Source organism: Vombatus ursinus, unplaced genomic scaffold (genome assembly GCF_900497805.2).
Source record: "Vombatus ursinus unplaced genomic scaffold, bare-nosed wombat genome assembly UNPS02014777.1, whole genome shotgun sequence".
NCBI lineage: Eukaryota > Metazoa > Chordata > Mammalia > Diprotodontia > Vombatidae > Vombatus > Vombatus ursinus.
In genome coordinates, this window is record NW_020954555.1 from 495,279 (window position 1) to 518,035 (window position 22,757).

A 22,757-nucleotide genomic window follows, 5' to 3' on the forward strand; every position below is an offset into this window, starting at 1 on the left:
GTGTACCCATGGACGTGTTTCTTAACCCCTCGGAGTCCCAGCTCCTCATGTGTAAATCAGGGCTAATAATGCCTTTAGTATCTACCAAATGGAGTTATTGTGAGATCCAAATGAGAAAGCATGTGTAAAATCACTTTGTAAATGTTAGACCATGACATAAATACTGGCGATTATCATCATTAACCCCATGTTATAGAGGAGGAAACTGAGGCACAGAGAGGATAAGTGGTTGACCCAAGATCACACAGGGAGTCTGGATTTGAACCCAGGTCTTTTGACTAAAAGACCCTGTTGCCTATTTGTCCTTGGAAGTAGAAAGTCCATGTTTTGACAGTTGCTGAGATATTATCAAAAAGGCAAAAGTTACGGGCTGGTCTCTGAATGACTCTGTTGGGATCTATTGGATTTACAGTAATCTTTAATTATAAAAGCCATTACTTCAGAATGGATTATCAATGCTGTTCATTTTTGTACGTTGCCTAGTAACAGCCTTCCGTGCCCGAGACATATGTGTTTCTGTAGTTACAGGCTGAAGGAGTGAAACCTTCTTCTGTCTTAGCCATTTTCCCATCCTGGTCTTATAAAAAGCTATTCTGAGGGACGCCGGCCAAGTCCGGAGGATGAAAAATGGCCCCAGTTTGACAGTGGGAGTCCTTGCAGAGGCTTCCTTTCCAGCTGATGTTACTCTGGGTAATGCTCCTTTCTCCCACCCCTGCTCCCCCACAAGATAACAACATTTTTTTTTCTAAACAATTGACCATATTCTCTTCTCATCTTTTAAAGGACAGCATGATCCATGGGAATCTTAGAATCATAGAATTTTAGGGCTGCAATACACCTTTGAACATGTTAGAGACCTTAGAATACAGGACATGAGAGCCAAAAGGGACCTTAGAACACAGCATGTTAGAGCTGGGAGGGCTCTTAGAACACAGGATGTCAGAGCTGGGAGGACCCTTAGAACATGGGATGTCAGAGCTGAGAGGGACCTGAGAACACAGAATGTCAGAGCTGAGAGGGTCCTTAGAACACAGGATGTCAGAGCAGAAATGGGGAGGGCCTTTAGAATTCAGGATGTCAGAGCTGGAAGGGGCCTTAGAACATAGAATGTCAGAGCTGGAAGGGGCCTTAGAACACAGGATGTCAGAGCTAGGAGGGCCCTTAGAGCACAGGATGTCAGAGCTGGGAAGGTCCTGAGAACATAGAATGTTGAAACTAGGAAGGACCTTAGAACCCAGAATGTTAGAGTTTGGAGGGATCTTAAAGGATGTTGTAGCTGGAAAGAACCTTAGAAACCAAATTGAATTTCTTCATTTTATAGGTGGGGAAATTGAGGCTTAGAAAGATGAAACTTCCTACCTAAGGTCACATTCAGAGCCAATGGCAAAACCAGGCCTGGGTTTCCTGGCCTCCTGACTCCCATCCCAGTGTTCTTTCTGCTATGTCGTCTTGGTCCATGTTGTGGGGTATTCTTGCCTTCTGGGACGGCGGCAGGGGGAGAAGTATAAAGGGGGAAGGAGAGAGAGATAGAGACAGAGTGAAAGAAAGAGACAGAGAGGTGAATATTCTGTTCTTCCTTTCTTTTTAAGATCCCTGGTAGAGAAAGCAGGGCATCAACTTTTCCAGGGTAGACACAATCATTACCACTTGTGCAAAGCCTCTTTGCCTTGCTGGTTTTCACTAAGTCACAGGGTCTCAGATTTGGAAGGGACCTTGGCAGCCGCCAACTCCGGCCCATCGTGGAACAATGTGCCCATCGAATGACCATCCAGCCTTAGGCGTGAATGAGCTGGAGTCTGCCCCCTCACGCAGCTCATTCCACTTGTGGGCAGTGCTGCTCCTTAGGAAGTTTTCCTGACCTCAAGCTCAAATTCGCCTCTTGATGACTTTGACCTCTTATTCCTAGCTCTGCCCTCTGGGGCCAAGCAGAATGAGTCCAGTCTCTCTTCTGGGTGACAGCCCCTCACCGTTTGCAGACAGCTCATGGGCAGACCCTAAGCTTTCTCTTCTATAGGTTAACTATAGTTCCTACAATTGATCCTTATATGACATGATCCTGGGACTCTAGAGCATCCTGGTTGTTTTTCTCTGGGCACTGTCCAGTTATCAATGTCCTTCCGACAATGTGGTACCCAGGACTGAACACGGGGCTCCAGATGCCATCTGGGCAGGGCGGAGGACAGTAAAATTCTCATCTTCCTGATCCTGAACGTTATGGACTTCCTCAGTGGAGCCTAATCAGGACTGAATGAGCTTTCTCAGTTGCTGTGCCTCATGCTTGGTTCTATATAGGGCTTGTCATCCACTAAAACCCTCTGATCTTTTTCAGATTTCTGCTGAAGAGGCATTCCTCTCTCATTTTGTAAAGAAGTGATATTTTTAAAAAATTCTATCTTTTGTTTTTATATCTTTATTTCCAAATATGTCCTTCCTCATTCCTTTACCCAGAGAGCCATCTCTCATAACAAACAATAAAAGAGAAGGTAGTTCAGTAAAATCCTACAACACATCTAATGTGGTTTATGTAGAGATGCAGCACCTGTAGACCCTCACCTCAGCAAAGAAGGGAGAGAGATTTTTTTCACACTTTTTTTTTTTTGGCAGTTAGGGTTAAGTGACTTGCCCAGGGTCACACAGCTAGTACGTGTCAAGTGTTTGGTCTGAGGCTGGATTTGAACTCAGGTCCTCCTGACTTCAGGGCCTCTATCCACTGCGCCACCTAGCTGCCCCTCTGTGCCACCTAGTTGCCCCTTACACTTTTCAATTGGTCGTTTAGCATTCAGCATCATCTAGCTTCTCTTTCTCTTCCTTTTCCTTCTCTTTTTCCTCCTTCTTCTCCATCCCTCCTCCTCCTCTTTCTCTTCCTCCTCCTCCTCCTTCTTCTCCTCCATCCCTTCTCCTCTTCCTTCTTCCCGTTATATTGCCATTTACTTCTCTCTGCATTCCTTCCTTTTATTTTTTTTTCTTTTTAGGCAATTGGGATTAAGTGACTTGCCCAGGGTCACACAGCTAGTAAGTGTCAAGTGTTTGGTCTGAAGCTGGATTTGAACTCAGGTCCTCCTGACTTCAGGGCCAGTGCTCTATCCACTGCGCCACCTAGCTGTCCCCGTTCCTTCTTTTTAAACAAATACAAATTTAAGCAAAGCCTGCCAAACAGGTCAGCAGATTTACACATACATACATACATACATACATATATGTACATCACACACAGAGGACACAGGATTGGGTCTAATCCAAGCTCTGCCACCTGCTGGTTATGTGATCTTTGGCAATTAATCAACCAACAAGTGTTTATTAAAGCTCCAATTAAGTACAAAGAATAAAACAATCCCTACTCACAGAGAACCTATATTCTAATTGGGGATAAAATAAGTCCATAAAAATTATATACAGCATAAATACCAAGTTAATAAAAATACATAAAGTTGTTCAATACAATGTAGTTTGGGAGAGACGGCACACGCAGATGAGGGAGTTAGGAAAGGCTTCATACAAAAGGTGATGCTTGGGCTGAATCTTGAAGGAAGAAAAAGAAGGAAGAAAATAAGCATTTATTAAAGATCTACACATGCCAGGCACTGTGCTAAGTGCTTTAGAAAAATCTCATTTGATCCTCACAACAACCCTGGGAGAGAAGTAGTATCATCATTCCCATTTTACAGATGAGGAAATTGAGGCAGACAGAGGTGAAGGGATTTGCCCAGGGTCACACAGCTAGTAAGTGTCTGAGACTGGATTTGAACCCATGCTTTCCTGACTGTAGACCCAGCACTCTCTCCGCTGCCTCTAGGAAGAGAGGGACTCTAGGAAGTAGAGGTAAGGGAGGAATATATCCCAGGGATGTGGGGTAGGCCAACGGAAAGGCGTAGAAATGGGAGGTGGAGTGTGTATGAGGAGCAGAAAGATAGTGCCAGTTTGTCTGGATCACGATGTGTGGGGGGAGAAGAAATGTCCAGGTAGGTTGGAAAACTAGGTTGAGGCCAGGCTGTCTAGGACTTTGAAAGCCAAACAGAGTTTATATGTTATTCCAGAGGCAAAAGGCAGCAGCCGCAGTTGGTTGAGTGTGGCAGCAGTATGTAGGATAGACTGGAGCCAGGGAGAGACTGAGTCAAGGAGATTAATTTGAAGGCTGTTGCAATAATTTAGCTGAGAGGTGGGGGGGGGCTGAAACAAAATGGTGGCTGTGCAAGTGGAGAGAAGGGATCATCTGTGAGAGGTGTTGGGAAGGGAGAAATGACGAGCCGTGGCTATTGATTAGATGTGTGAGGTGAAGGTCAGGTTGAGGAGTCCAGAAAAATGTTGAGGTCATGGCCCTGGGCAGCTAGAAAGATGGTGGGGCTTTGGGCAGAAATCAGGAAGTTTGGAAGAGGACAGAGACAGAGTGTGGGGGAAAGATGATTAATTTGTGTTTGGATGTGTTAAGTGCCATGGCCCTGGGAGGATGAATTTGAAATGTCCAATAGGTCATTAGTGACGTGGCATTGAAGCTCCAGGGAGAGAGCCAAGGGCCATGTGCATGGAGATGATAGCTAAGGAGACAATGGGGACACGAAGAGAAGGTGTTGGAGATGAAGAGAAGAAGGTCCAAGACCAAATCTTCAGGAATACCCACCGTTAGGGGGCATGATGATCCATTCCAAAAGAAAGAGCGGTCATCCAGGTAGGAGTCGGCCCGTCAGGCATTTACTAATACTTACATGGGCCAGGAGCTGTGCCAAGCATTAAGGAGACAGAGAAAAGCAAAGACCATGGTCCCTGCCAACGCCAACGTGCACTAACCATGCACAGGTGAGATCTGTGCAGAGTACTTGCCAGGTAATCTTGAAGGACACCTACCCCTGGCACTGGAGGTGGGCGGAGATGGGACCAGGAAAGGCCTTCTGCAGAAGAGGGATATAGCCTATGCTGGAGGAAGCCCGGAGGCAGAAGTGAGGAAGGAGAGAAAGGAGGCCATTGTGGCTGGATTGTGGAGAGCATGGAGAGGACTAAAGAGGTATAAGAAGACTGGAAAGGTAGGGAGGGGCCGGGTCCAAGAAGGGCTTGATCCTAGAGGTAGCAGTGAACCGTTGGGGTTTGATGAGCAAGGGAGCAACCTCAGCTTTAGGACAATCACTTTGGCAGTTGAGTGGAAGTTGGATCAGAGTGGGAAGACACATGTGTCATACCTGGCCAAGAAGCCCTCCTTCCTTCTCCCTCTTGATTCTTCATCTGTTCTCCAGACCAAGACTGTCATTGCATTTAATCTGCATTCAGTTGCGATTAATGGTTTCATTTACATTATGGTAGTTATTATGGGTGTGGTTCTAGGGCTTATGCTTTAGAAACCAATTTTGTGGATCCAAATGTAAGACTTTATATTCATCTCTGTTTGTCCAAAGGAAATGGTGTGTAGACGTAAAAAGTTATAGTAGCGGCCTTTTTCTTTAAAAGCGAAGGCATAGGATCTGGAATCTGAAGACCTGGGTTCAGGTTTAGCTTTGCCTGTGTGGTCCTAAACAAGTCACTTCCTTTCTCTGTGCCTCAGTTTCCTTTCTTATAAAATGACAGATTTCAAGTCCCATGATCTCTAACTTCCTTACAGCTCAGGTCATGCTAATGGAATGTTCAGTTCAACATGAGTATTTTGGAGGGCTGGGTGGTTGGGGGACACCAGTGAGCTCAAGGGCAACCGTCCATCAGTTGATGTGAGAGTTAGTTATTGTTATAACCCCATGAAACTGGTTCTCTTGTAAAGATAATTGCTCTGTACATTGTTTGTGTTAAGTTTCTGAGGTGGCCTGATTGGCATATTTAAATTCCATCTCCCAGGCATCTGTTAATTGTCATTGCAGAGATGGGCAGAACTCATCAAAGAACTGTTTGGAAATGCTCTGCATTTTTAAATTGTTTGGGCTCCCAGGAAGAGAGGAACACGTGTGACTCTGATTTTTCCATTGGCTGTCTCTGTGACCTCAGATGGATTCAAACTTTGTAAGGGTCTAAACCGCCTGATCTCAGCACATGGGCACATATCTGCATTGAAATCTCTGTCCTTTGGAAATATTCCGGCTCCAACTTTCTTTCATCTCCCTTAGTGACTGTCCTATCGAGAGAGGGGTGAGGGTGGGAGGTAGAGTTTAGATTCTGCCTAATGAGTCTCATCTTTTCCACTCATTTTAAACTGGAGCAGGGGAGCTGGGAGGCACTCAGAGTGAGGTTTTGCTCAGATCTTTACTGTAGACACCCCCAGTTTATAAATGGAAACCTAGCATCTTCCCTGATCCAAAGAAAGAAAGCAAGAGAAAGAACAGTCTCTCTAGTTTGGACGTTGAGTAGAATTCACCTTTAAAATGTTTATTGATATTTTTATTTTCATATCACCTTCATTTATGAATATGCCTCCCCCCTACCTAGCAGGCCATCCCTTGTAACAAAGAATTAAAAAAAAACTGGGGAAAAAAATAAAAAAGAGAAAAAACCAGTTCAGTAAAATTAGCTGATGCCTCAACTGAATCCGAACAGTATATACACTGTTCTACGCCCATAGTCCCCTACCTTGGCAAAGTAGGGATGGAGAGGCATTTTCTCTTATCTCCTCTGGGGCCAAGCTTAGTTATTATAATTATACAACATTCAGGTTTTTGGTGGGTGTTTTCCCTTTCCACTTATATTATTGGAGTCATTGTGTATGTTGCTTCGTTGATTCTGCTGTGCATGAATTCACGTAAATCATCTCACGTGTCTTTGAAATCTTCCTGGGATTCAGCATTTTAAGGAAAGAAACCTGATACTGCCTAGCCTCATAGAAAAAAAGAATTGAACTTTGGAGTCCCAGATACTTGAATCTGAGTCCTGGGTCCACCACTTAACCAGCTGTTTGACCTTGGGTAAATCACTTGCCCCCTTGGAGCTCCCATTTCTTCATTTGGAAAACAGATCATGGAGTTTAGATTAGGAAACGAAGCCCAGGAGAGCATCTTATCCAGCCCCCACCCCTTTGCCTTTGCATGTGAGAAAACTGAGGCACAAAGAAGTTGTGACTTGCCTGAGATCAGCCAGGTAGCAAATAGCAGAGTCAGGATTTGAACCCACGACCACTGACTCCAAACCTTCCCAGTCCTCCCAGCTGCCTTTGCTTCTGAGATGACCTTCATCTGCTCTGCATATGTCTTGTCTGGTACTAGCTATGTGCAGGTTGTTTCCTCCATTCGGATGTGAGCTCCTCAGGGGCTGGTTATTAGTCCTTTTCCTGTCTTGGTATGCCTGTTGTTTAAGCTTGGTGGCCGTATGTAGTAAGTGCTTAATAAATGCTTATTGGCTGATTGTTGACCAACTGCTCTCGCTATCCATCAGCCTCATAGGGAGATAGTGAGGATTGAACGAGATAACATGTGAAAGCATTTTATGACCACCAAGCTCTGTAGACGTGTAAATTGTTATTTATTGTGGAACCCCCCTTTGTGTATCTTGGATTCCTCTGGAAGTCTGGTGAAGCCCATGGGCCCCTTCTCCAAAGAATGCTTTTAGATGCATAAAATAAAATGCATAGGATTTACAAAAGGCACCAATTTTATTGAAATGTAGTTAATATTATCTATTTAAAAAAAAAGTTTGCAGACACCTGGAGTTGATGAAGGATCTATGATTCTTGGGGATTTCCTCTATCAGTGCAGGTCACCACTTGTCTATGACTCAGGGAAAGCCTGGGTCACATGAAGGTTAAGTGACTTGTCTAGGTTCACACAGCTTACCTCAGTGGGGGAATTTAAACCCAGTTTAACTCCAAGTCCAATGTTCTGATGATTTCCAAGCATCTATTAAGCCAAACAGCTGCTGTAATTAATAATGGCAATAATTATTTATTATCTTGGTTATCCCTGTTTATCCTAAGAATGAGAAGATTGTGACTTGGCATCCTTGTTAACAAAACAGCCAAAGAGGTCTCTAGCTCCCAGTCCCAAGAGCCCAATTGAAGGCATTTTATGCTCAGTCATTGCAGTTACTGTGCCCAGGGACAGGAGGATGGGATGGCTTTCTCTCTTTTCTAGTCTATATGGTCCTGTCACTGACAGGGATCTCACAGGGGCCTTTCATAAGAAATATCTGGGGGTCTTATCTTAGAGATTGTCTGAAGAGTGATTAGCTGTCATCGCTGCAGCTGGGGCCAAGGAGAAAAATACACAACCAAGGGATTTGCAGAAGCATTTTCCCAGTCACCTGTCGCTAGCTCAGTCCTTGCCCCTTCTCTGAAAAGGGCTGTTGTCTTGCTCTGCGGGAGCTGCCGTCTTCATGACGGGACATTATATGCCCCAGCGGGGAGGGCCTTCAGTCCAAGAGAGTAATCAGGAAAGAGAAAATTCAGGTCTTGTTAGAAATCAGAGTTGTAGAGTTAGAGAGGGGAAATTTGGTTATTTGTGTGTCAGGGGTAGGGGAGGTGGGAAGGAAAAAGCTAAATTAAAAATCAAGCTGCAGAAAAACATTTGTGAGTCTTAATTGGAGAATTTAACGTGTTTTGTTTTTGTAAGTTAAAATTTCAGGACCTGAATGTTCTTTATCTGCATCTGTCTAATTAGAATTCCATAGAATGTGAGAACTGAAAAATGTCTTAAAACAAAGGCTGCCTAAGCTGAGAGGGGCTTTGAAACAGAGCTGAGAGGGACCATAGAACCTAGAATGTCAGAGCTGGAAGGATCCTTAAAATTAAAATGTCAGAGCTGGGAAGGATCCTTAGAACACAGAATGTCAGAGCTGGGAGGGGACTTAGGACAGAGAATGTCAGAGCTGGGAGGGGCCTTAGGACAGAGAATGTCAGAACTGAGAAGGGTCCTTAAAACTAAAATGTCAGAGCTGGGAAGGATCCTTAGAACCTAGAATGTCAGAGCTGGGAGGGGACTTAGGACAAAGAATGTCAGAGCTGGGAAGGGTCCTTAGAACACAGAATGTCAGAGCTGGGAGGGGCCTTAGAACCTGGAATGTCAGAGCTGGGAGAGGCCTTAGGACAGAGAATGTCAGAACTGAGAAGGGTCCTTAGAACCTAGAATGTTAGAGCTGAAAGGATCCTTAAAACTAAAATGTCAGAGCTGGGAAGGGTCCTTAGAACACAGAATGTCAGAGCTGGGAGGGGCCTTAGAACCTAGAATGTCAGAGCTGGGAGAGGCCTTAGGACAGAGAATGTCAGCACTGAGGAGGGTCCTTAGAACCTAGAATGTCAGAGCTGAAAAGATCCTTAAAACCTAAATGTCAGATCTGGGAAGGGTCCTTGGAACCTAGAATGTCAGAGCTGGAAAGGACCTCAGAACACAGGATGTCAGAATTGGGAGGGCCCTTAGAACATAAGATATCAGAGCTGGGAGGGATCTTAGAACATAGAATGTTAGAGCTAAGAGGAACCTTAGAACACAAGAAGTTAGAGCTGGGAGGGCCCTTAGAACCCAGAATGTCAGAGCTGGGAGGGGCTGTGGAATATTATCTTCTAGCTCAATCTACTTTGTTCAGTTCAGTCCACAAAACACGTCTTATTGGATGGTTATTATCTGCTAGGCACTGTGCTGGGTGCTAGAGCTACAGAGACGGAAACAAGATGGCCCCCACCCTCAAGGAACTTACATTCTCCTGGAGATATAAAACACGTAGCACAGTATGTAAATCCCAAGGAAGGAGTTATTTTGGGGTGGGAGAGAGAGGAGTCACTAATAAACTGGGAGAGCAGAAAAAGCCTCTTATTTTACAGATAAGGAGGGCTGAGGGGGGAAATGTGATTTCCTGCAAACCCAAGGCAGTGGTCGACCTCGCGCTAGAACCCCAGGCCAGTTCCCTTTCCAGTCTCCCGGGGTAGGTGGTCCTGAGCTGGTTCCCATTGTGAAACTTCTTTGGTGTTTCAGGGACTCCAGTCAATTGCTCACTATTTGATTCTTGCCCATGGCTGGATTATCTTTTATATTGCAGTGCAGAAATCTCTTCAGGAATATAGTTCTTAGGTTCTGCAGCTGTCATGGCAATGTCCTCCGCATCCCATAAAATTCAGTCTTGTAGGAGTGGGAGAACACTGCAAACCTCTTATTAAAAGTCCTGTAGTGTCAGGGCATACCATCCATCATCACAGACTTAGAAAAATGAAAATGAAACCAGAACTGAGCTGTCTGATTAATGCGAACCCGAGTACAGCTTATAGGAGCTTGCGGTTCTAGTGGCAGTTACTTAGGCTCCAAGGATGAATGTGTTTTCAAAGCCTGAGTAATTTCATGCTGGATGTAGAAGGCCAAGTGGTCTTATTTGCTTAGTCATACAATGCTGGAGTTGGGAGGGCCCCTAGAACATGGAATGTCAGGGTTGGGAGGGACCTTAGAACTGAGAATATCAGAGCTGGGAGGGCCCTTAGAACAGAGAATATCAGAGCTGGGAGGGCCCTTAGAGCACGGAATGATAGAGCTGGGAGATGCACTTAGAATATAGGATGTCAGAGCTGGGAAGACTCTTAGAATACAGAATGTCAGGGCTAGGGGGAACCTTAGAACATAAGATGTCAGACCTGGATGGGACCTTAGGATGCAGAATATTTGGGCTGGAAGGGACCTTAGAACCTAGAATGTCAGGTCTGGAAGTAGAATAAAAACCCCCACTGAGCACAGGGAGTACCTTGTTTTTGTCTTCGTATCCCAAGTCCTAGCACAGTGCTTGGTAACTAGTAGGCATTTAATAAATGCATATTTAATTGAATCAAAACTGGGAGGGGCTTTAGAACCTAGAATGTGAGAGGTGGAAGGTGGCCTTAGAATGTGGAATGTCAGAACACAGCTCTCCCTCCGTAGAGGAAGGAAACTTTGAAGTCATAAAGTCCTATTCCCTCATCTTACAAATGAGGGAACTGAGGCTCGAAGATGTTATGGGACTTGTCCAAGTTACACAGCCTGTTAGTAGTAGAGCTGAGACTAGAATCCAAGACTCAGGGGAACAGTAGACCAAGGAACGTTTGGACAACTTCAGTAGAAGATGGCGGCTGTGTGCATGTCTTCTCTCTTCCATTCTGGTGGCTGTGTAGGAACCCAGACTTGAGAAATAGTGTCAGGTCACATTTTTCTGTTTCCAGGACAGGTTGGAACTGAACATTGACAATGAGTCCTACTGATGTTTCCTTGGTTCAATGGGGGAATGACCTGGGAAGGGGTGGGTTAAAGGTAGACTCTAGGGCCCTATAACCAGAGCCTTGGTAATTCCATTACCTTAGCCAACAAGATGAAATTGCGTTGACGCTCCACCCTCTGGAGGCATATGAATTCCCAGCTCCTGCCAACAAAGAGAGGGTAGACAGGGGCTTTTGATGAATCGCCATGTATGAGGTGCTAACGCTCCCCTCCATTCTTCCCCCCCTGCCTTGGGATTGGAGAGCTGGTAAACCAGAAGGGACCCTTAAACTAGATCATCCAATACATTCTGCTGCTTTCTGAGCCACCACTGAGCAAACCTCAGAAGGTGCTTATCAAGTCTGAACTTTAAGATTTCAGATAAGATTGATTCCATTACCTCCCCAGGAAGCCCCGAGAAAGGAGATTGCTTAACTCAGCTCCCTAGTTAAGATTCTTCTCCCATTCCATCTGTTGTTTTCATGTAAACCTGTGTTTCCTTCTTCAGATGGAAGGGCTTGGTCTTGTCTGTCGTAGAAAGCCGACGCCTTCCTAGGGCAGATGTGGCTGCATTTAACCAGTTCATACACGCCCCATTTTGGTCAACTGAGTAGTTCATGTGCTAGGATTGGCCCCTTCCTGACCGGGTGACTGTGGACAAGTCACTTCCTTTCACATCTACAGGATGGCAAGGGTGGATTAGTCAGCTGCTCAGATCCCTTCAGGTCCTAACTTTCTGTGACTCTCTATCCTGGACCTCTGTTTCAGCCCTCCCTCTGGAAGAGGCCAAGCATTCTCTTCATTTTTCCTGCTTCTCTGATAGATGGTTGTGAATAGAGAAGTGTAACGCAGGCCATTTTCTACCCCTAGCACCGTGTGACAGTTGCTGCACTGAGCGGAACCGAGGGTTAGTGGTTTCTGGGGGGAAAGCAAACAAGCATTCTAGCCAGCCTACCTATGTAGTCATTTGATTCATGGGACATTAAAATCTATATTCTTCTCTTATTTCCTCTTTGCGAATCACTGGGCCCTTGGTATCCCCACTGAGACATACCAAGGAGGTTGCCTCATGGCGTGAATATTTGTCCTTAATGATCTGAAAAAGCCATTTCACCAGTGGGTTACTTTCTGGCCCCGAAATGGTAAATCCTGTTTCCATGGGTCACTACCAACTGAGCCTGTTTATAGAATTTATATAAAAAGGAAAAAAAAGAGCTTCATTCTCTTTTCAACAGGAATGGGATGGAGTGGTAGAGAGAACCTGGGGGTGGGAATAAGGACACAGGGATTCTAGCCCCAGGTTTGACGCTGATTTAATGGATGACCTTTGGGGTAGGTGTTCCCCTCTGTGGACCTCAGTCTTCTCATGTGTAACATGTGGAAGTTAGGACTAAATGGGCTCTAAGGACCCTTTCAACCCTGACATTCTAGGTTCTAAGGCTTCTTCCAGAGGTAATGTTCTGCAATGCCCTTCCAACTCTGATATGTTCTAAAGCCTCTCTTGATGATACTCTATGTTATAAGGCCCTCCCAGCTCTGATATTCTGTGTTCTGAGACCCCTCCCAGCTCTGACATCCTGTGTTCTAAGGGCCCTCCCAGCTCTGACATTTTAGATTCCAAGGTTCCTTTCAGCTCTAATTTTCTGTGTTCTAAGACTCTTTCTACCTCTGATATTTCAAATCCTGAGACCCCTCCCAGCTCTGACCTTTTGTGTTCTAAGGTCCCTCCCAGCTCTGACATCCTGTGTTCTACAATCCTTTCCAGCTCTGACATCCCGTGTTCTAAGAGCCCTCCTAGCTCTGACATTCTCTGTTCTAAGACCTCTTCCAGCTCTGACAGCCTAGGCTTTAATGTTCTGTGCTGTGAGGTCCTTTACAATGCCCAGATCTTGTGATTCAGCCCTTCCCCCTCCAGTCTACAGGATTCCCTACAGCACAATTGCTGCTTTGTGCCCAGGTCAGTGTGTCAGCTCTGCCAGACCCAAAACCACCCTTGTTATAGGTCTCCCTCCTCTTTGTTTTCTTCCTTCAAAACCACTACTTGGTTGAAGTGAACAGATGTGCCTGTATGATGTTGATCATGATGACAATTAGAGCTAACATTATGGAGTCCTTTAAAGTTTTCATTGGATCATCACAGCTACCCTGTGAGGTAGATGCTGTTATCACTGCCATTTTACGAATGAGCAAACTGAAAATGAAATTACTGAGGATCACATAGTTATTAAGTATCTCAGGTGGAGTTTGAATTCAGGACTTCCTGACTTCAAGTTCAACACTCCGCCATATCCCTCAGCTGACTACTGATTCCAATGGTAGCCGATATTTCTTCTACTAAGGTCTCATCCCTGATGCCTCATCACTGTGGGAAGGTGGCCCTTAACTCTCCAAAGACATACCAAGGAAGCCTGAGTTCTGGGAGCTGGAACCAAGCACAAGGCTTGGGCACAGGCTGGGGGGACGGCGTGTGGTTATTATCTGAGGACCAGCTTGGGTACCTTGGCAATAAACCTGGAGAGGTTCGTCACTAACCTATTGACCACCAGGCGATGCCATTTTGGAGGGCCCTAGCAACTCCTAAAGAGTGTCTCCTAAGGCTTAGAAAGGTTGCCATCTCTACTGGTAGAGAGGGATGGTAATACAAGTAGCTGACATTTATATCAACACTGTAAGGTTTATGGAATCTCTCTCTCTCTCTCTCTCTCTCTCTCTCTCGGCTAGGCAATGGGGTTAAGTGACTACAGAATCTCTTTAAAAATAATTATCATGGAAGTTCATATTTCTATTATGGCTTAAGGTTTGCAAAAACACTTTCTAAACATTGTCTTATTGGATCCTCACAATAATCCTGGGAGGTTGGAGCTGTTATTATTATTCCCATTTTATAAGATGAGGAAACTGAGGCTGAGAAAATCATTGACTTGCCCTGGGTCAGGTAGTCTCAGAGACAGGATTTTAAGCCAGTTCCTTCTGTTAGTTAAGTTCAGTATTTCATCTGTGACACCACCACTGTCTCTTAGAATATTAATCATTGGGGGCAGCTAGGTGGCGCAGTGGATAGAGCTCCAGCCTTGGAGTCAGGAGGACCTGAGTTCAAATCTGGCCTCAGACACTTGACACTTACTAGCTGTGTGACCCTGGGCAAGTCACTTAACCCCAATTGCCTCACACACAAAAAAAGAATATTAATCATTGGAATATCCACATGGATCTTTGGAAATACTGAGTTAAGCTGATTGTTCATGTAAGCATTTATAGTTTGCCAAGTGTTTTCTAGGTGGTGGAGTTGGAGATGGCTACATGGGAAGGCTTCATCTTATTTAAATCTCCTAACACTCTTATGCGACAGACAGTTCAAATATTGCCCCTATTTTACAGACAAGGAAACTGAGACTCAAAGAGAAAAGTGACTTGTCCAAGGTAACCACGAAGTTGGGGGTGGGGAAGCCAGGTCTCTAATCCAGGTCTTTGGACTCCAAATTTGATGCCTTCTCTCTCCCGCACATCCTGCTGCCCGTCCTCAGTCACTTTTCTGAAGAAGAATTCTGGAGCGTGGAGACAGGTACCAGGCTGATCTAAAAATAAAAGTGAGCCTGTCTCTAGCTAGTAAATATTTTTCATCTCCAAGATCTCTTGTCATTCTAAAGAGAAGCTCAAGCTTCATTGTTTGAGAAAAAGATGAAGCTGTTTCTGAAGGGCGTGTCTGGGTTCTCCGGCTTACTGTACAGTCTGTCTCTGCCACTGGGAGCTTTGTACCCCTGCCATTTAAATAGCTACATGGGTGGGGGGAGAGACAGAGAGACAGAGACAGAGACACAGAGAGAGACAGAGAGAGAGAAAGTGCAGACTTTATCTCCGTGTTCTGGCCTTAAATGTCACAACCTTATAAGCCTGAGAGATGAGAGTGACCTCAGATATCATGTAGTCATGGAATCACAGATTCTCAGAGTTGGAACTTTAGTAACCATCTGGACCATCCCCCAAAAGGAAAAAAAAATAGTTCCTTCTCCCTGAGAAGTGGACCCCAGCCTTTGTTTGAATGCTTCCAATGAGAGGGACCCCATTGCTTCTGGAAGCAGTCCCTTCTACTCTGGGACAGCTGGAATTGTTAGCAAGATTTTCCCCTGCAGCAAGCCCAGGGCTAGCTCTTTGAAACCTGAACCCATCATTCTCAGTTCTGTCCTCTGGGACCCAACCAAACGTGTGCTCTCCTTCCTCAGGAGTCGCTGTGCCTCCCAAGTCATCTGTTCTCCAGGCTAAAATGAGCCTAGTTCTTTCAGCCAATTGTAGCCATTCGACATCCTAGTCACTTTTCTCTGGACATTCTTTGGTTTGTCACATTCTAAAATGTGATGCCCAGAACTGGCCACAACGCTATAGATGTGGTCTGAGCCAGGCAGAGGACAGTGTGTAGTGTTTCTGGAAAATATGGCAACTCAAAAAATACCTCTCATAATTTAGCCTAAGACCATATTAACTTTATTGGCTGCCATATTGAGGCTAATAACCCTTACAGTCATGCAGTCCACTGAAACCCCCAGGTCTTTTTCAGGCAAACTAACATCCAACTGTATCCTCTTCATCTTGTAGTAGAACCCCTTCATTTTACAAATGAAGAGACTAGGGCCTAGATTAGGAGTTATGGGGATCTGGGTTCACATACTGATTTTATGATTTACTGCCTGTCTGCCACTACATCTCTTTGGGTCCCAAGCAAAATGATGAAGTTGGGCTAAATGAACCTTCGCAGCTCTGAATCTCCTGCATTCAGACTCCCCCACTGGTCATTCAAGGCTTCTTATAACCTGACCTCTCTGTACCCTTCCAGTCTCATCCTCTCGACATTTCACTGCACGTACTCTGTGCTCCAGTTAGTCTGGCTTCCTCATAGTTGCCCCCTACTCCGAGGTCGTAGCAAAGAAGACCTGGGTTCTAGTTTGGATGCTGCCTCCCACAAACATGCTATGTGACAATGGGCAAGTAATTTCCCATCTCCTTGTCATCTGTAAATTGGGGATCATGAGAATGATGATAACTGACATTTATATCGTATTGCTATGTTTAATTTTTACATCATCTACATTTTCCAATATATCTTTGCCCACTGTCCTTCCCAGAAAACCATAGTAAAGTGGAAGTTGTACAGGATTTGGAGTTGGAAGGCCTGTGTTCAAATCCCAGATCTATTATTAACTATCTTTGCGACCTTGGACTTCATAGACTACTATCTGTGTGACCTTAACCTCTCTGTGGCTTAGCTTCTCATCTGTAAAATGAAGGGGTTATGGGGCAGCTAGGTGGTACAGTGGATAGAGCACCGGCCCTGGATTCAGGACCTGAGTTCAAATCCGGCCTCAGACATATAACATTTACTAGCTGTGTGACTGCAGACAAGTCACTTAACCCCATTGCCTAGCCCCCCCCAAAAAATGAGGGCGTTAGACCAGATGGTCTTCTAAGGTCCGTTCCAGCTCTAAATTAAGGATTCTGTGGCCAACCATTTATTAATCAATTGGCATTTATTAAGCTCTTTTTATGTGCCAGGCACTATGTTAGGGGCTGAGGATACAAAAACAAAAATAAAATGATTCCTGCCCTCAGGGAGCTTACATTCTTCTATCAAGGAAAACCACATGTACATATATAAGTACATTCAAAATATATACATAGTAAATACAAGACAATTTTGGAAGGGAATGCCCTGGTACCTGTGAGCATTAGGAGGGGTTCTACAAATAGGAAAGTTAGCTAGTCCCTGCCCTCAGGAAGCTTACACTCTGCGAGGGGGACTCACAATCATAGAATAGTAAATACAAATTTAAAAGGCTGCTTGAAGAAAATTGCTTTGGGGTTGAGCCTTGAAGGGAGGCTGGGCTTCCAAGAGGCAGAAGTAAGGAGGGAGAGAGCTTTGAGAATAGCCCATGTAAAGACAGAGGAGCTGGAAATACAAAGTCATGAGTGACGAGAAGCAAGTGGGTCATTTTGGTGGGAGTGTAGAGTGTATGTAAGGGAGACTGATATGTAACCATCCTGAAAAAGTCAGATGGAGCCAGACTGTGATGGGCTTTAAATGCTAAAACCAAGAAGACTATGTTTTGTCCTTGAGGGAGTCAACAGATCTTGAACTGGGGAGGGATGTGGTCAGACCTGTGCTTTAGGAATTCCCATGTGTGGGGGGAATTGTTTGGAGAGACTCAGTTCACAGAGACCAAGTAGGAAACCCTTACCATCGTCCAGGTATGAAGTGATAAAAGCATGAACGTAGGTCACTTGTGGTGTGAGCAGGGAGAAGGAGAGTCACACAAAAAATATCGAGAGAGAGAATCAACAAGACTTCTCATTTGATTGGATATGGGGAAAGATGAGTAAGAATGCAGTGGGGTAGGATGAATCAGAAACGGAGAGCTTCAAGGGACCTGAGAGGCCATCGAGGCGTGAGGCCAAAGCCTAGAAAAGGGGTGGGAATGTGCGCAGTGTCGGAGCTAAGATTCAAGCTCAGGTCTTAGATCCCTGAGATCGGTGTTCCACATTCATTTCTCTTTTCCCTTCTTCACATTGCCTCCCAAGGATGACTCCTGAATTGTGAACCTGGGTAGTTGGAAAAATGGTGGTTTCCTGAACAGAAATGGGAAATTCTGGAGGAGAGATGGGTTTAGAGTAGGGGGTCTTAACTTTTTTTGTATCTAGAACCCTGTTGGCCATCAGGTGAAACTGACTATGGATCCATTCTTAGAATCTTTTAAAATGCATAAAGTAAAAGACGTAGGATTACAAAGGAACCCAACTGGATTGAAATACCATTTTCAAGGGGTGGCTAGGTAGCACAGTTGATAGAGTTCTGGGCCTGGAGTCAGGAAAACCTGAATTCAAATCTGGCCTCAGACACTTACTAGCTGTGTGACCCTTGGTGAGTCACTTAATACTTTTTGCCTCTGTTTCTTCATCTGTCAAATGAACTAGAGAAGGAAATGGCAAATCACTCCACTATCTTTGCCAAGAAAACCCCAAATGGGGTCACGACTGAAAAACAACTGAAAACCAATTTTAAAGTATTAAAAAGTTCACAGGCAGCAGGTTAAGAAACCCTCATTTAAAGGGTAGGGTTATGAGTTCAATTTGGGACAGGTTGAGGCTGAGATACCTACAGGACATCCAGGTGGGGAGGTCCAGCAGGTAGCTATTGGGGCAGACCCTGGAGCCCAGGAAAGAGCCTAGCCTGTCCCATCCAGCCTGCTTTGAAGATGCTCCACCACTCTATGTCTGCAGCAGTCTGGATAATCATTGAGAGCCGACTATATTCCATCCATTTTTAAATATCTAAACTGACAGATCCTTAAAAAAACCAAACAGAGGTAGATTTCTGCTTCTAATTCCCTTCCCCCGTTCCCTCCTCCTTCCCTCCCTCCTCTTCTCTGGCAGGTCTTTGATTTTCCAGCAGGATGGCTGATTGCCTCCCCCTCCTGCACGCCCCTGTACCACCTTCTCTGCTGCCTTTTTATACTCCTCACAGCTTCCCAGGGCCGCCCACCTCCCTTCCCTCCTTTCAGAGCTGCTGCGGGTCTGTCTGACTTGCTGCAGGAAACCTGCCTATCCTGGGGTAGGGGCTGCTGCTGGTGCTTGGGAGATGCTGTGCTCATCTGCTCATCTCCTTCAAACAGCCGTGGTCAAGCATTGAGTTTCCCCTGGAGCCTGGCAAACGAAGTGAGCAGAGAATCTGAGCGGCAGCCAGGGAGGAAGTCAAAATCAAAGGCTGATGCAGAGGTGGGGGGGTGGAGAAAGAGGCCTGGATTTGAACCCCAGCCCCAAACCTGTGTGCTTAGGCAAAGCATCACCTTCCTCTGTCTGAGACTATCCATGTAACTGTGGACAGGTTAGCCTACCTCGGGGCCTTCCACACCCTTCCTCTGCACAATGAGGCCACACTAGATGACCTCAAAGGGTCCTTCCGGTTTTAAATTCTGAACTCTGTGATGGCAGATGAATTACTGCCCCTCTCTGGGGCCGAGTTTTCTCCTCCTCTAAAACGAGAGGGCTAGACTAGGTGATTTGTGACAGCGTATCACAGAATATTCAGTCATATCTGATTCTTCATGACCCCATTTAAGGTTTTGTTGGCAGAGATACTAGAACAGTTTGCCATTTCCTTCTCCAGCTCATTTTTACAGATGAGGCAACTGAAGCAAATAGGGTTAAGTGACTTGCCCAGGGTCACGTGGCTAGTAATTGTCCGAGGTCAGGTTTGAACTCGTGTCTTCCTGACTTGAGGTTCAGTGCTTTCTTCGTCCCCCATGCCCCCAAGGCTCAATTCAGGTGCCACCTCCCCGTGAGGCCTTTTCTCTTCCCCACCCCCCAGTTGTTAGTGCTCTTTCCCCTCAAAATTACTTTGTATTTACTGTGTCTTTATTTATCTGCGTACAGGTTGTCTCCATCCCACTGCCTCTTTATATTTTTGTAATTATTCCTACTGCAAACATTTGTCCAAATCGGGTTCTACGCTGCATTTCGAGGGACCAGAGGCGGAGGCTGTTCACCACAGTGTTTTCTGTCCTGATGTTTCTTGCAGATGATGCAGTTTGCCTGGGATAACTACAAGCAGTTTGCGCTGGGGAAGAACGAGCTGCGGCCGGTGACGAAGAATGGCTACACGGGTGGCATGTTCGGTGAGAAGCCCGTGGGCTCCGGTGGCCGCACGCTTGGCTGAGACAGTACTGTCTGGCTCCTCACCCTTCCCACCCTCACTCTGCTACCCCCTCGCCTGCTCTCCTCTCTGTCTCTTTGTCATCCCTCTCTCCCTCCTCCCCTCCCCTCCCCTGCCCTCCCCTCCCTTCCTTGCCTCTCTTCTCTTCTCTTCCTTTCTCTTCTCCTCTCCTCTTTCTCTTTTTTCTCTTCTTTTCTCTTCCTTTCTCTTCTCTTCCTTTCTCTTCTCCTCTCCTCTCTTCTCTTCTCCTCTCCTCTTTTCCTTTCTCTTCTCTTCTTCTCTCTTTTCTTACTTTCTCTTCTCTCTTCTCTTCTCTTCCTTTCTCTTCTCCTCTCTTCTCTTCTGTTCTTCTCTCCTCTCTTCTTTTCCTTTCTCTTCTCCTCTCCTCTCTTCTCTTCTGTTCTTCTCTCCTCTCTTCTTTTCCTTTCTCTTCTCTTCTTCTCTCTTCTCTTCTCCTTTCTCTTCTCTTTCTTTCTCTTCTTTCTCTCTCTCCCTCTCCCCTTCTCTTTCCCCCCTCTCCCTCTTTCCTTCTCTCATCCTTTCCCTTACATTCTCCATCTCTCCCTTTTTCCATCTCCCTCTTGACTGAAGTATGCTCACGTCTCACTGCCATACTGAGGGATATGAGCAACCTGTAAGGTGGCCTGGATGGTGAAGGGGCTGGGTATTCAGCATTCAATTAACAGCTGTTTCTTTGCCATTTGCCACAGTGACTAGAGTGTGGGTATTGGAGTCAAGAAGACCAGTGTCCAACTCCTGCCTCAGGCATGTTGTGTGTGGTTTGTCCTTGGTTCTCGAAGAGGACCATGACATCATGAAGATGATGCCATGACTTGCAAGTGAATTGTATTACAGTGAGGGAGAGCAGTGTAAAGGTACCAGCCTCACTTTCTCCTCCAGAGTCATCTGGGTCCAGTGGCCAGATACAGACCAGGACAGCTCAAGACGGTCTAGGATGCAGTGGAGACTTTGGCCTGTTTAAGCTATGGCCTTTCTGAGTTCTCGCTTTGACTGAGGCAAGGTCCATTGAGTAATAGTTTGTCTTTCGGCCAGAAACAACTCTGAGGGTCTCCCCCTCCCTCAGACATATACTTGCTGTGTGACCCTGGGCCATTTACCTAACCTCTCTGGGCCTGAATTTTCTCATTTGCAAAATGAGGGGTTTGAACTCAATGGTCTTTAGGTTCCTTCCAACTCTGCATCTATGATGGGTGTTTTAGGGAGCCTAAATCCAAATGCCTGCAGAGAATTGTGCTGTTCCCTGGGAAAAGTTTAAATAAGGAATGGTTGGTGTCTACATGGAGCTTATGGGAAAAAAAAAAACGCAATCACAGCTAATAACTCTAACCCATGATAACATATATTCCAACCTTGTGTTCTCTCCTCAAGCCTCCTAGATACTCCCTCTCTAAACCCCCTTAGCTCAAGGCCTTGTCTCTATCTCACTGAAAAAATGGAAGCCATTGCCGAAAGCTTTTTTCCCCTTCTCATCTCACATCCCTCTGACTTCATCCCCCACTATCTTCCCTTCAGTCTCTGCTAATGAGGTGGTCCTTCCAACTGCCAAATCCAGCCCCTTTACGTGCACCCTTGGCCCCATCCCCTCCTGGGTCCCCCTGCAGATTGCCCTGCCATTACTCCCACAATCTAATCTTAAGTTTCTCCTTATCTATTGGTTCCTTCCCAGCTACCTACAAACATTCCCAAGTATCATTCATCTCTGGTCTGCTCATTCCTGATAGCTGTTGTCCTATATCATCTACAATTAATGCCTCTCCTTATTCTCCTATCATTTGTAAACCTTCAGTAGTCTGGTTTCTGGTTGACCCACATTGTTCTCTTCAAGGTTATCAGTGCTCTCTTAATGGCCAAATCCAATGACCTATCCTCAGTTCTCTTCCTGCTTGACCTTTCTGCGGCTTTTGATGCTGCTGACCACTTCCTCTTGGATTCCCCCCCACCTTGGTTCTTTGCCTATTTATCTAACAATTTCTTTTCAATCTCTTTTCTTGGATATTCATCCATGTCACACCCATTAACTGTGGGTGTCCTCTAAGGCTCAGTCCTAGACCCTCTTCTCTTTTCCCTGTATCTTCTTGAATTTGATAAATTAATCAGTTCCCATAGGTTCAATTGCCATTTCTATACAGAGAATTTCCGGAACTCTATATTCAGCCCTTGTTTCCCTCCTGAGTTCCAATTTGGCATCACCAACTGTCTATTGGGTATTTGGACCTAGATTTACCTTAGATATCTCAAATTTAACATATGGAAAGCAAAACTCATTACCCCCCCAACCCTCCCTCTTCCTAACTGCCCTTTTATTGTTGGAGGCCCCACCATCCTCCTAGTCACCCAGATTTAAGACCTCAATGCATTTATTAATAGGCTGTTCTACTTGTCTATTTTATGCCTGTGTAATGGGAGCAGCAGTAGGGGAGGGAAAGGAGATATTGTGGAGGTGGGTCAGCAGCTGAATCTTAAAGGAAACCAGAGATTCTAAGAGATAAGAGATTGAGAGGAAGGGCATTGGAGGCTTGGGGTCAGCAACTGGGTAAGAGAGACAAAAGAAAGGGAGAAGTCAAAGGTAACCCCAGGTTTCCACATTAGAGAAATAGTGAGTTGTGCCCCAGACAGAAAGAGTGAAGGAGCTCCTCAGAAATAGGAACAAGTTTAGAGTAAAGGGCAAATTCTGTTTTGAATATTTGGAGATTCTTGTGAGATATCCAGGTAGAGAGATCTTAGAAAAAGGATTGACAGAGGGAATAGAGATGTTCAGCCTGTGAAAGAGAGCACTCAGGTAGGAAATTTGTGTTCAGATACCTGCCCTGCTACTTCCGCAAAATTAGAACTGCTGACTTGGGATATGAGCATCTTAAGGGCTCTTCTCCAAGAAGGCATCTCCAAGAGTATCCTCAGATCACAGAAGAGTCAGTCCTTGGTCAACACAACCACAG

At 45.4% G+C, this 22,757-nt stretch overlaps 1 protein-coding gene across 2 annotated transcripts in view; it reads left to right on the top strand.

The window, feature by feature from the left end:
• The window catches only part of MAN1C1 (mannosidase alpha class 1C member 1), a 212,046-nt gene that overhangs the window by 55,762 nt on the left and 133,527 nt on the right, over positions 1-22,757 (top strand). For both annotated transcript variants that reach the window (XM_027864924.1, XM_027864925.1), the window contains exon 2: positions 19,666-19,762. In XM_027864924.1, coding sequence (XP_027720725.1) covers positions 19,666-19,762 — 97 coding nt within the window. The remainder of the gene's footprint in view (positions 1-19,665; positions 19,763-22,757) is intronic.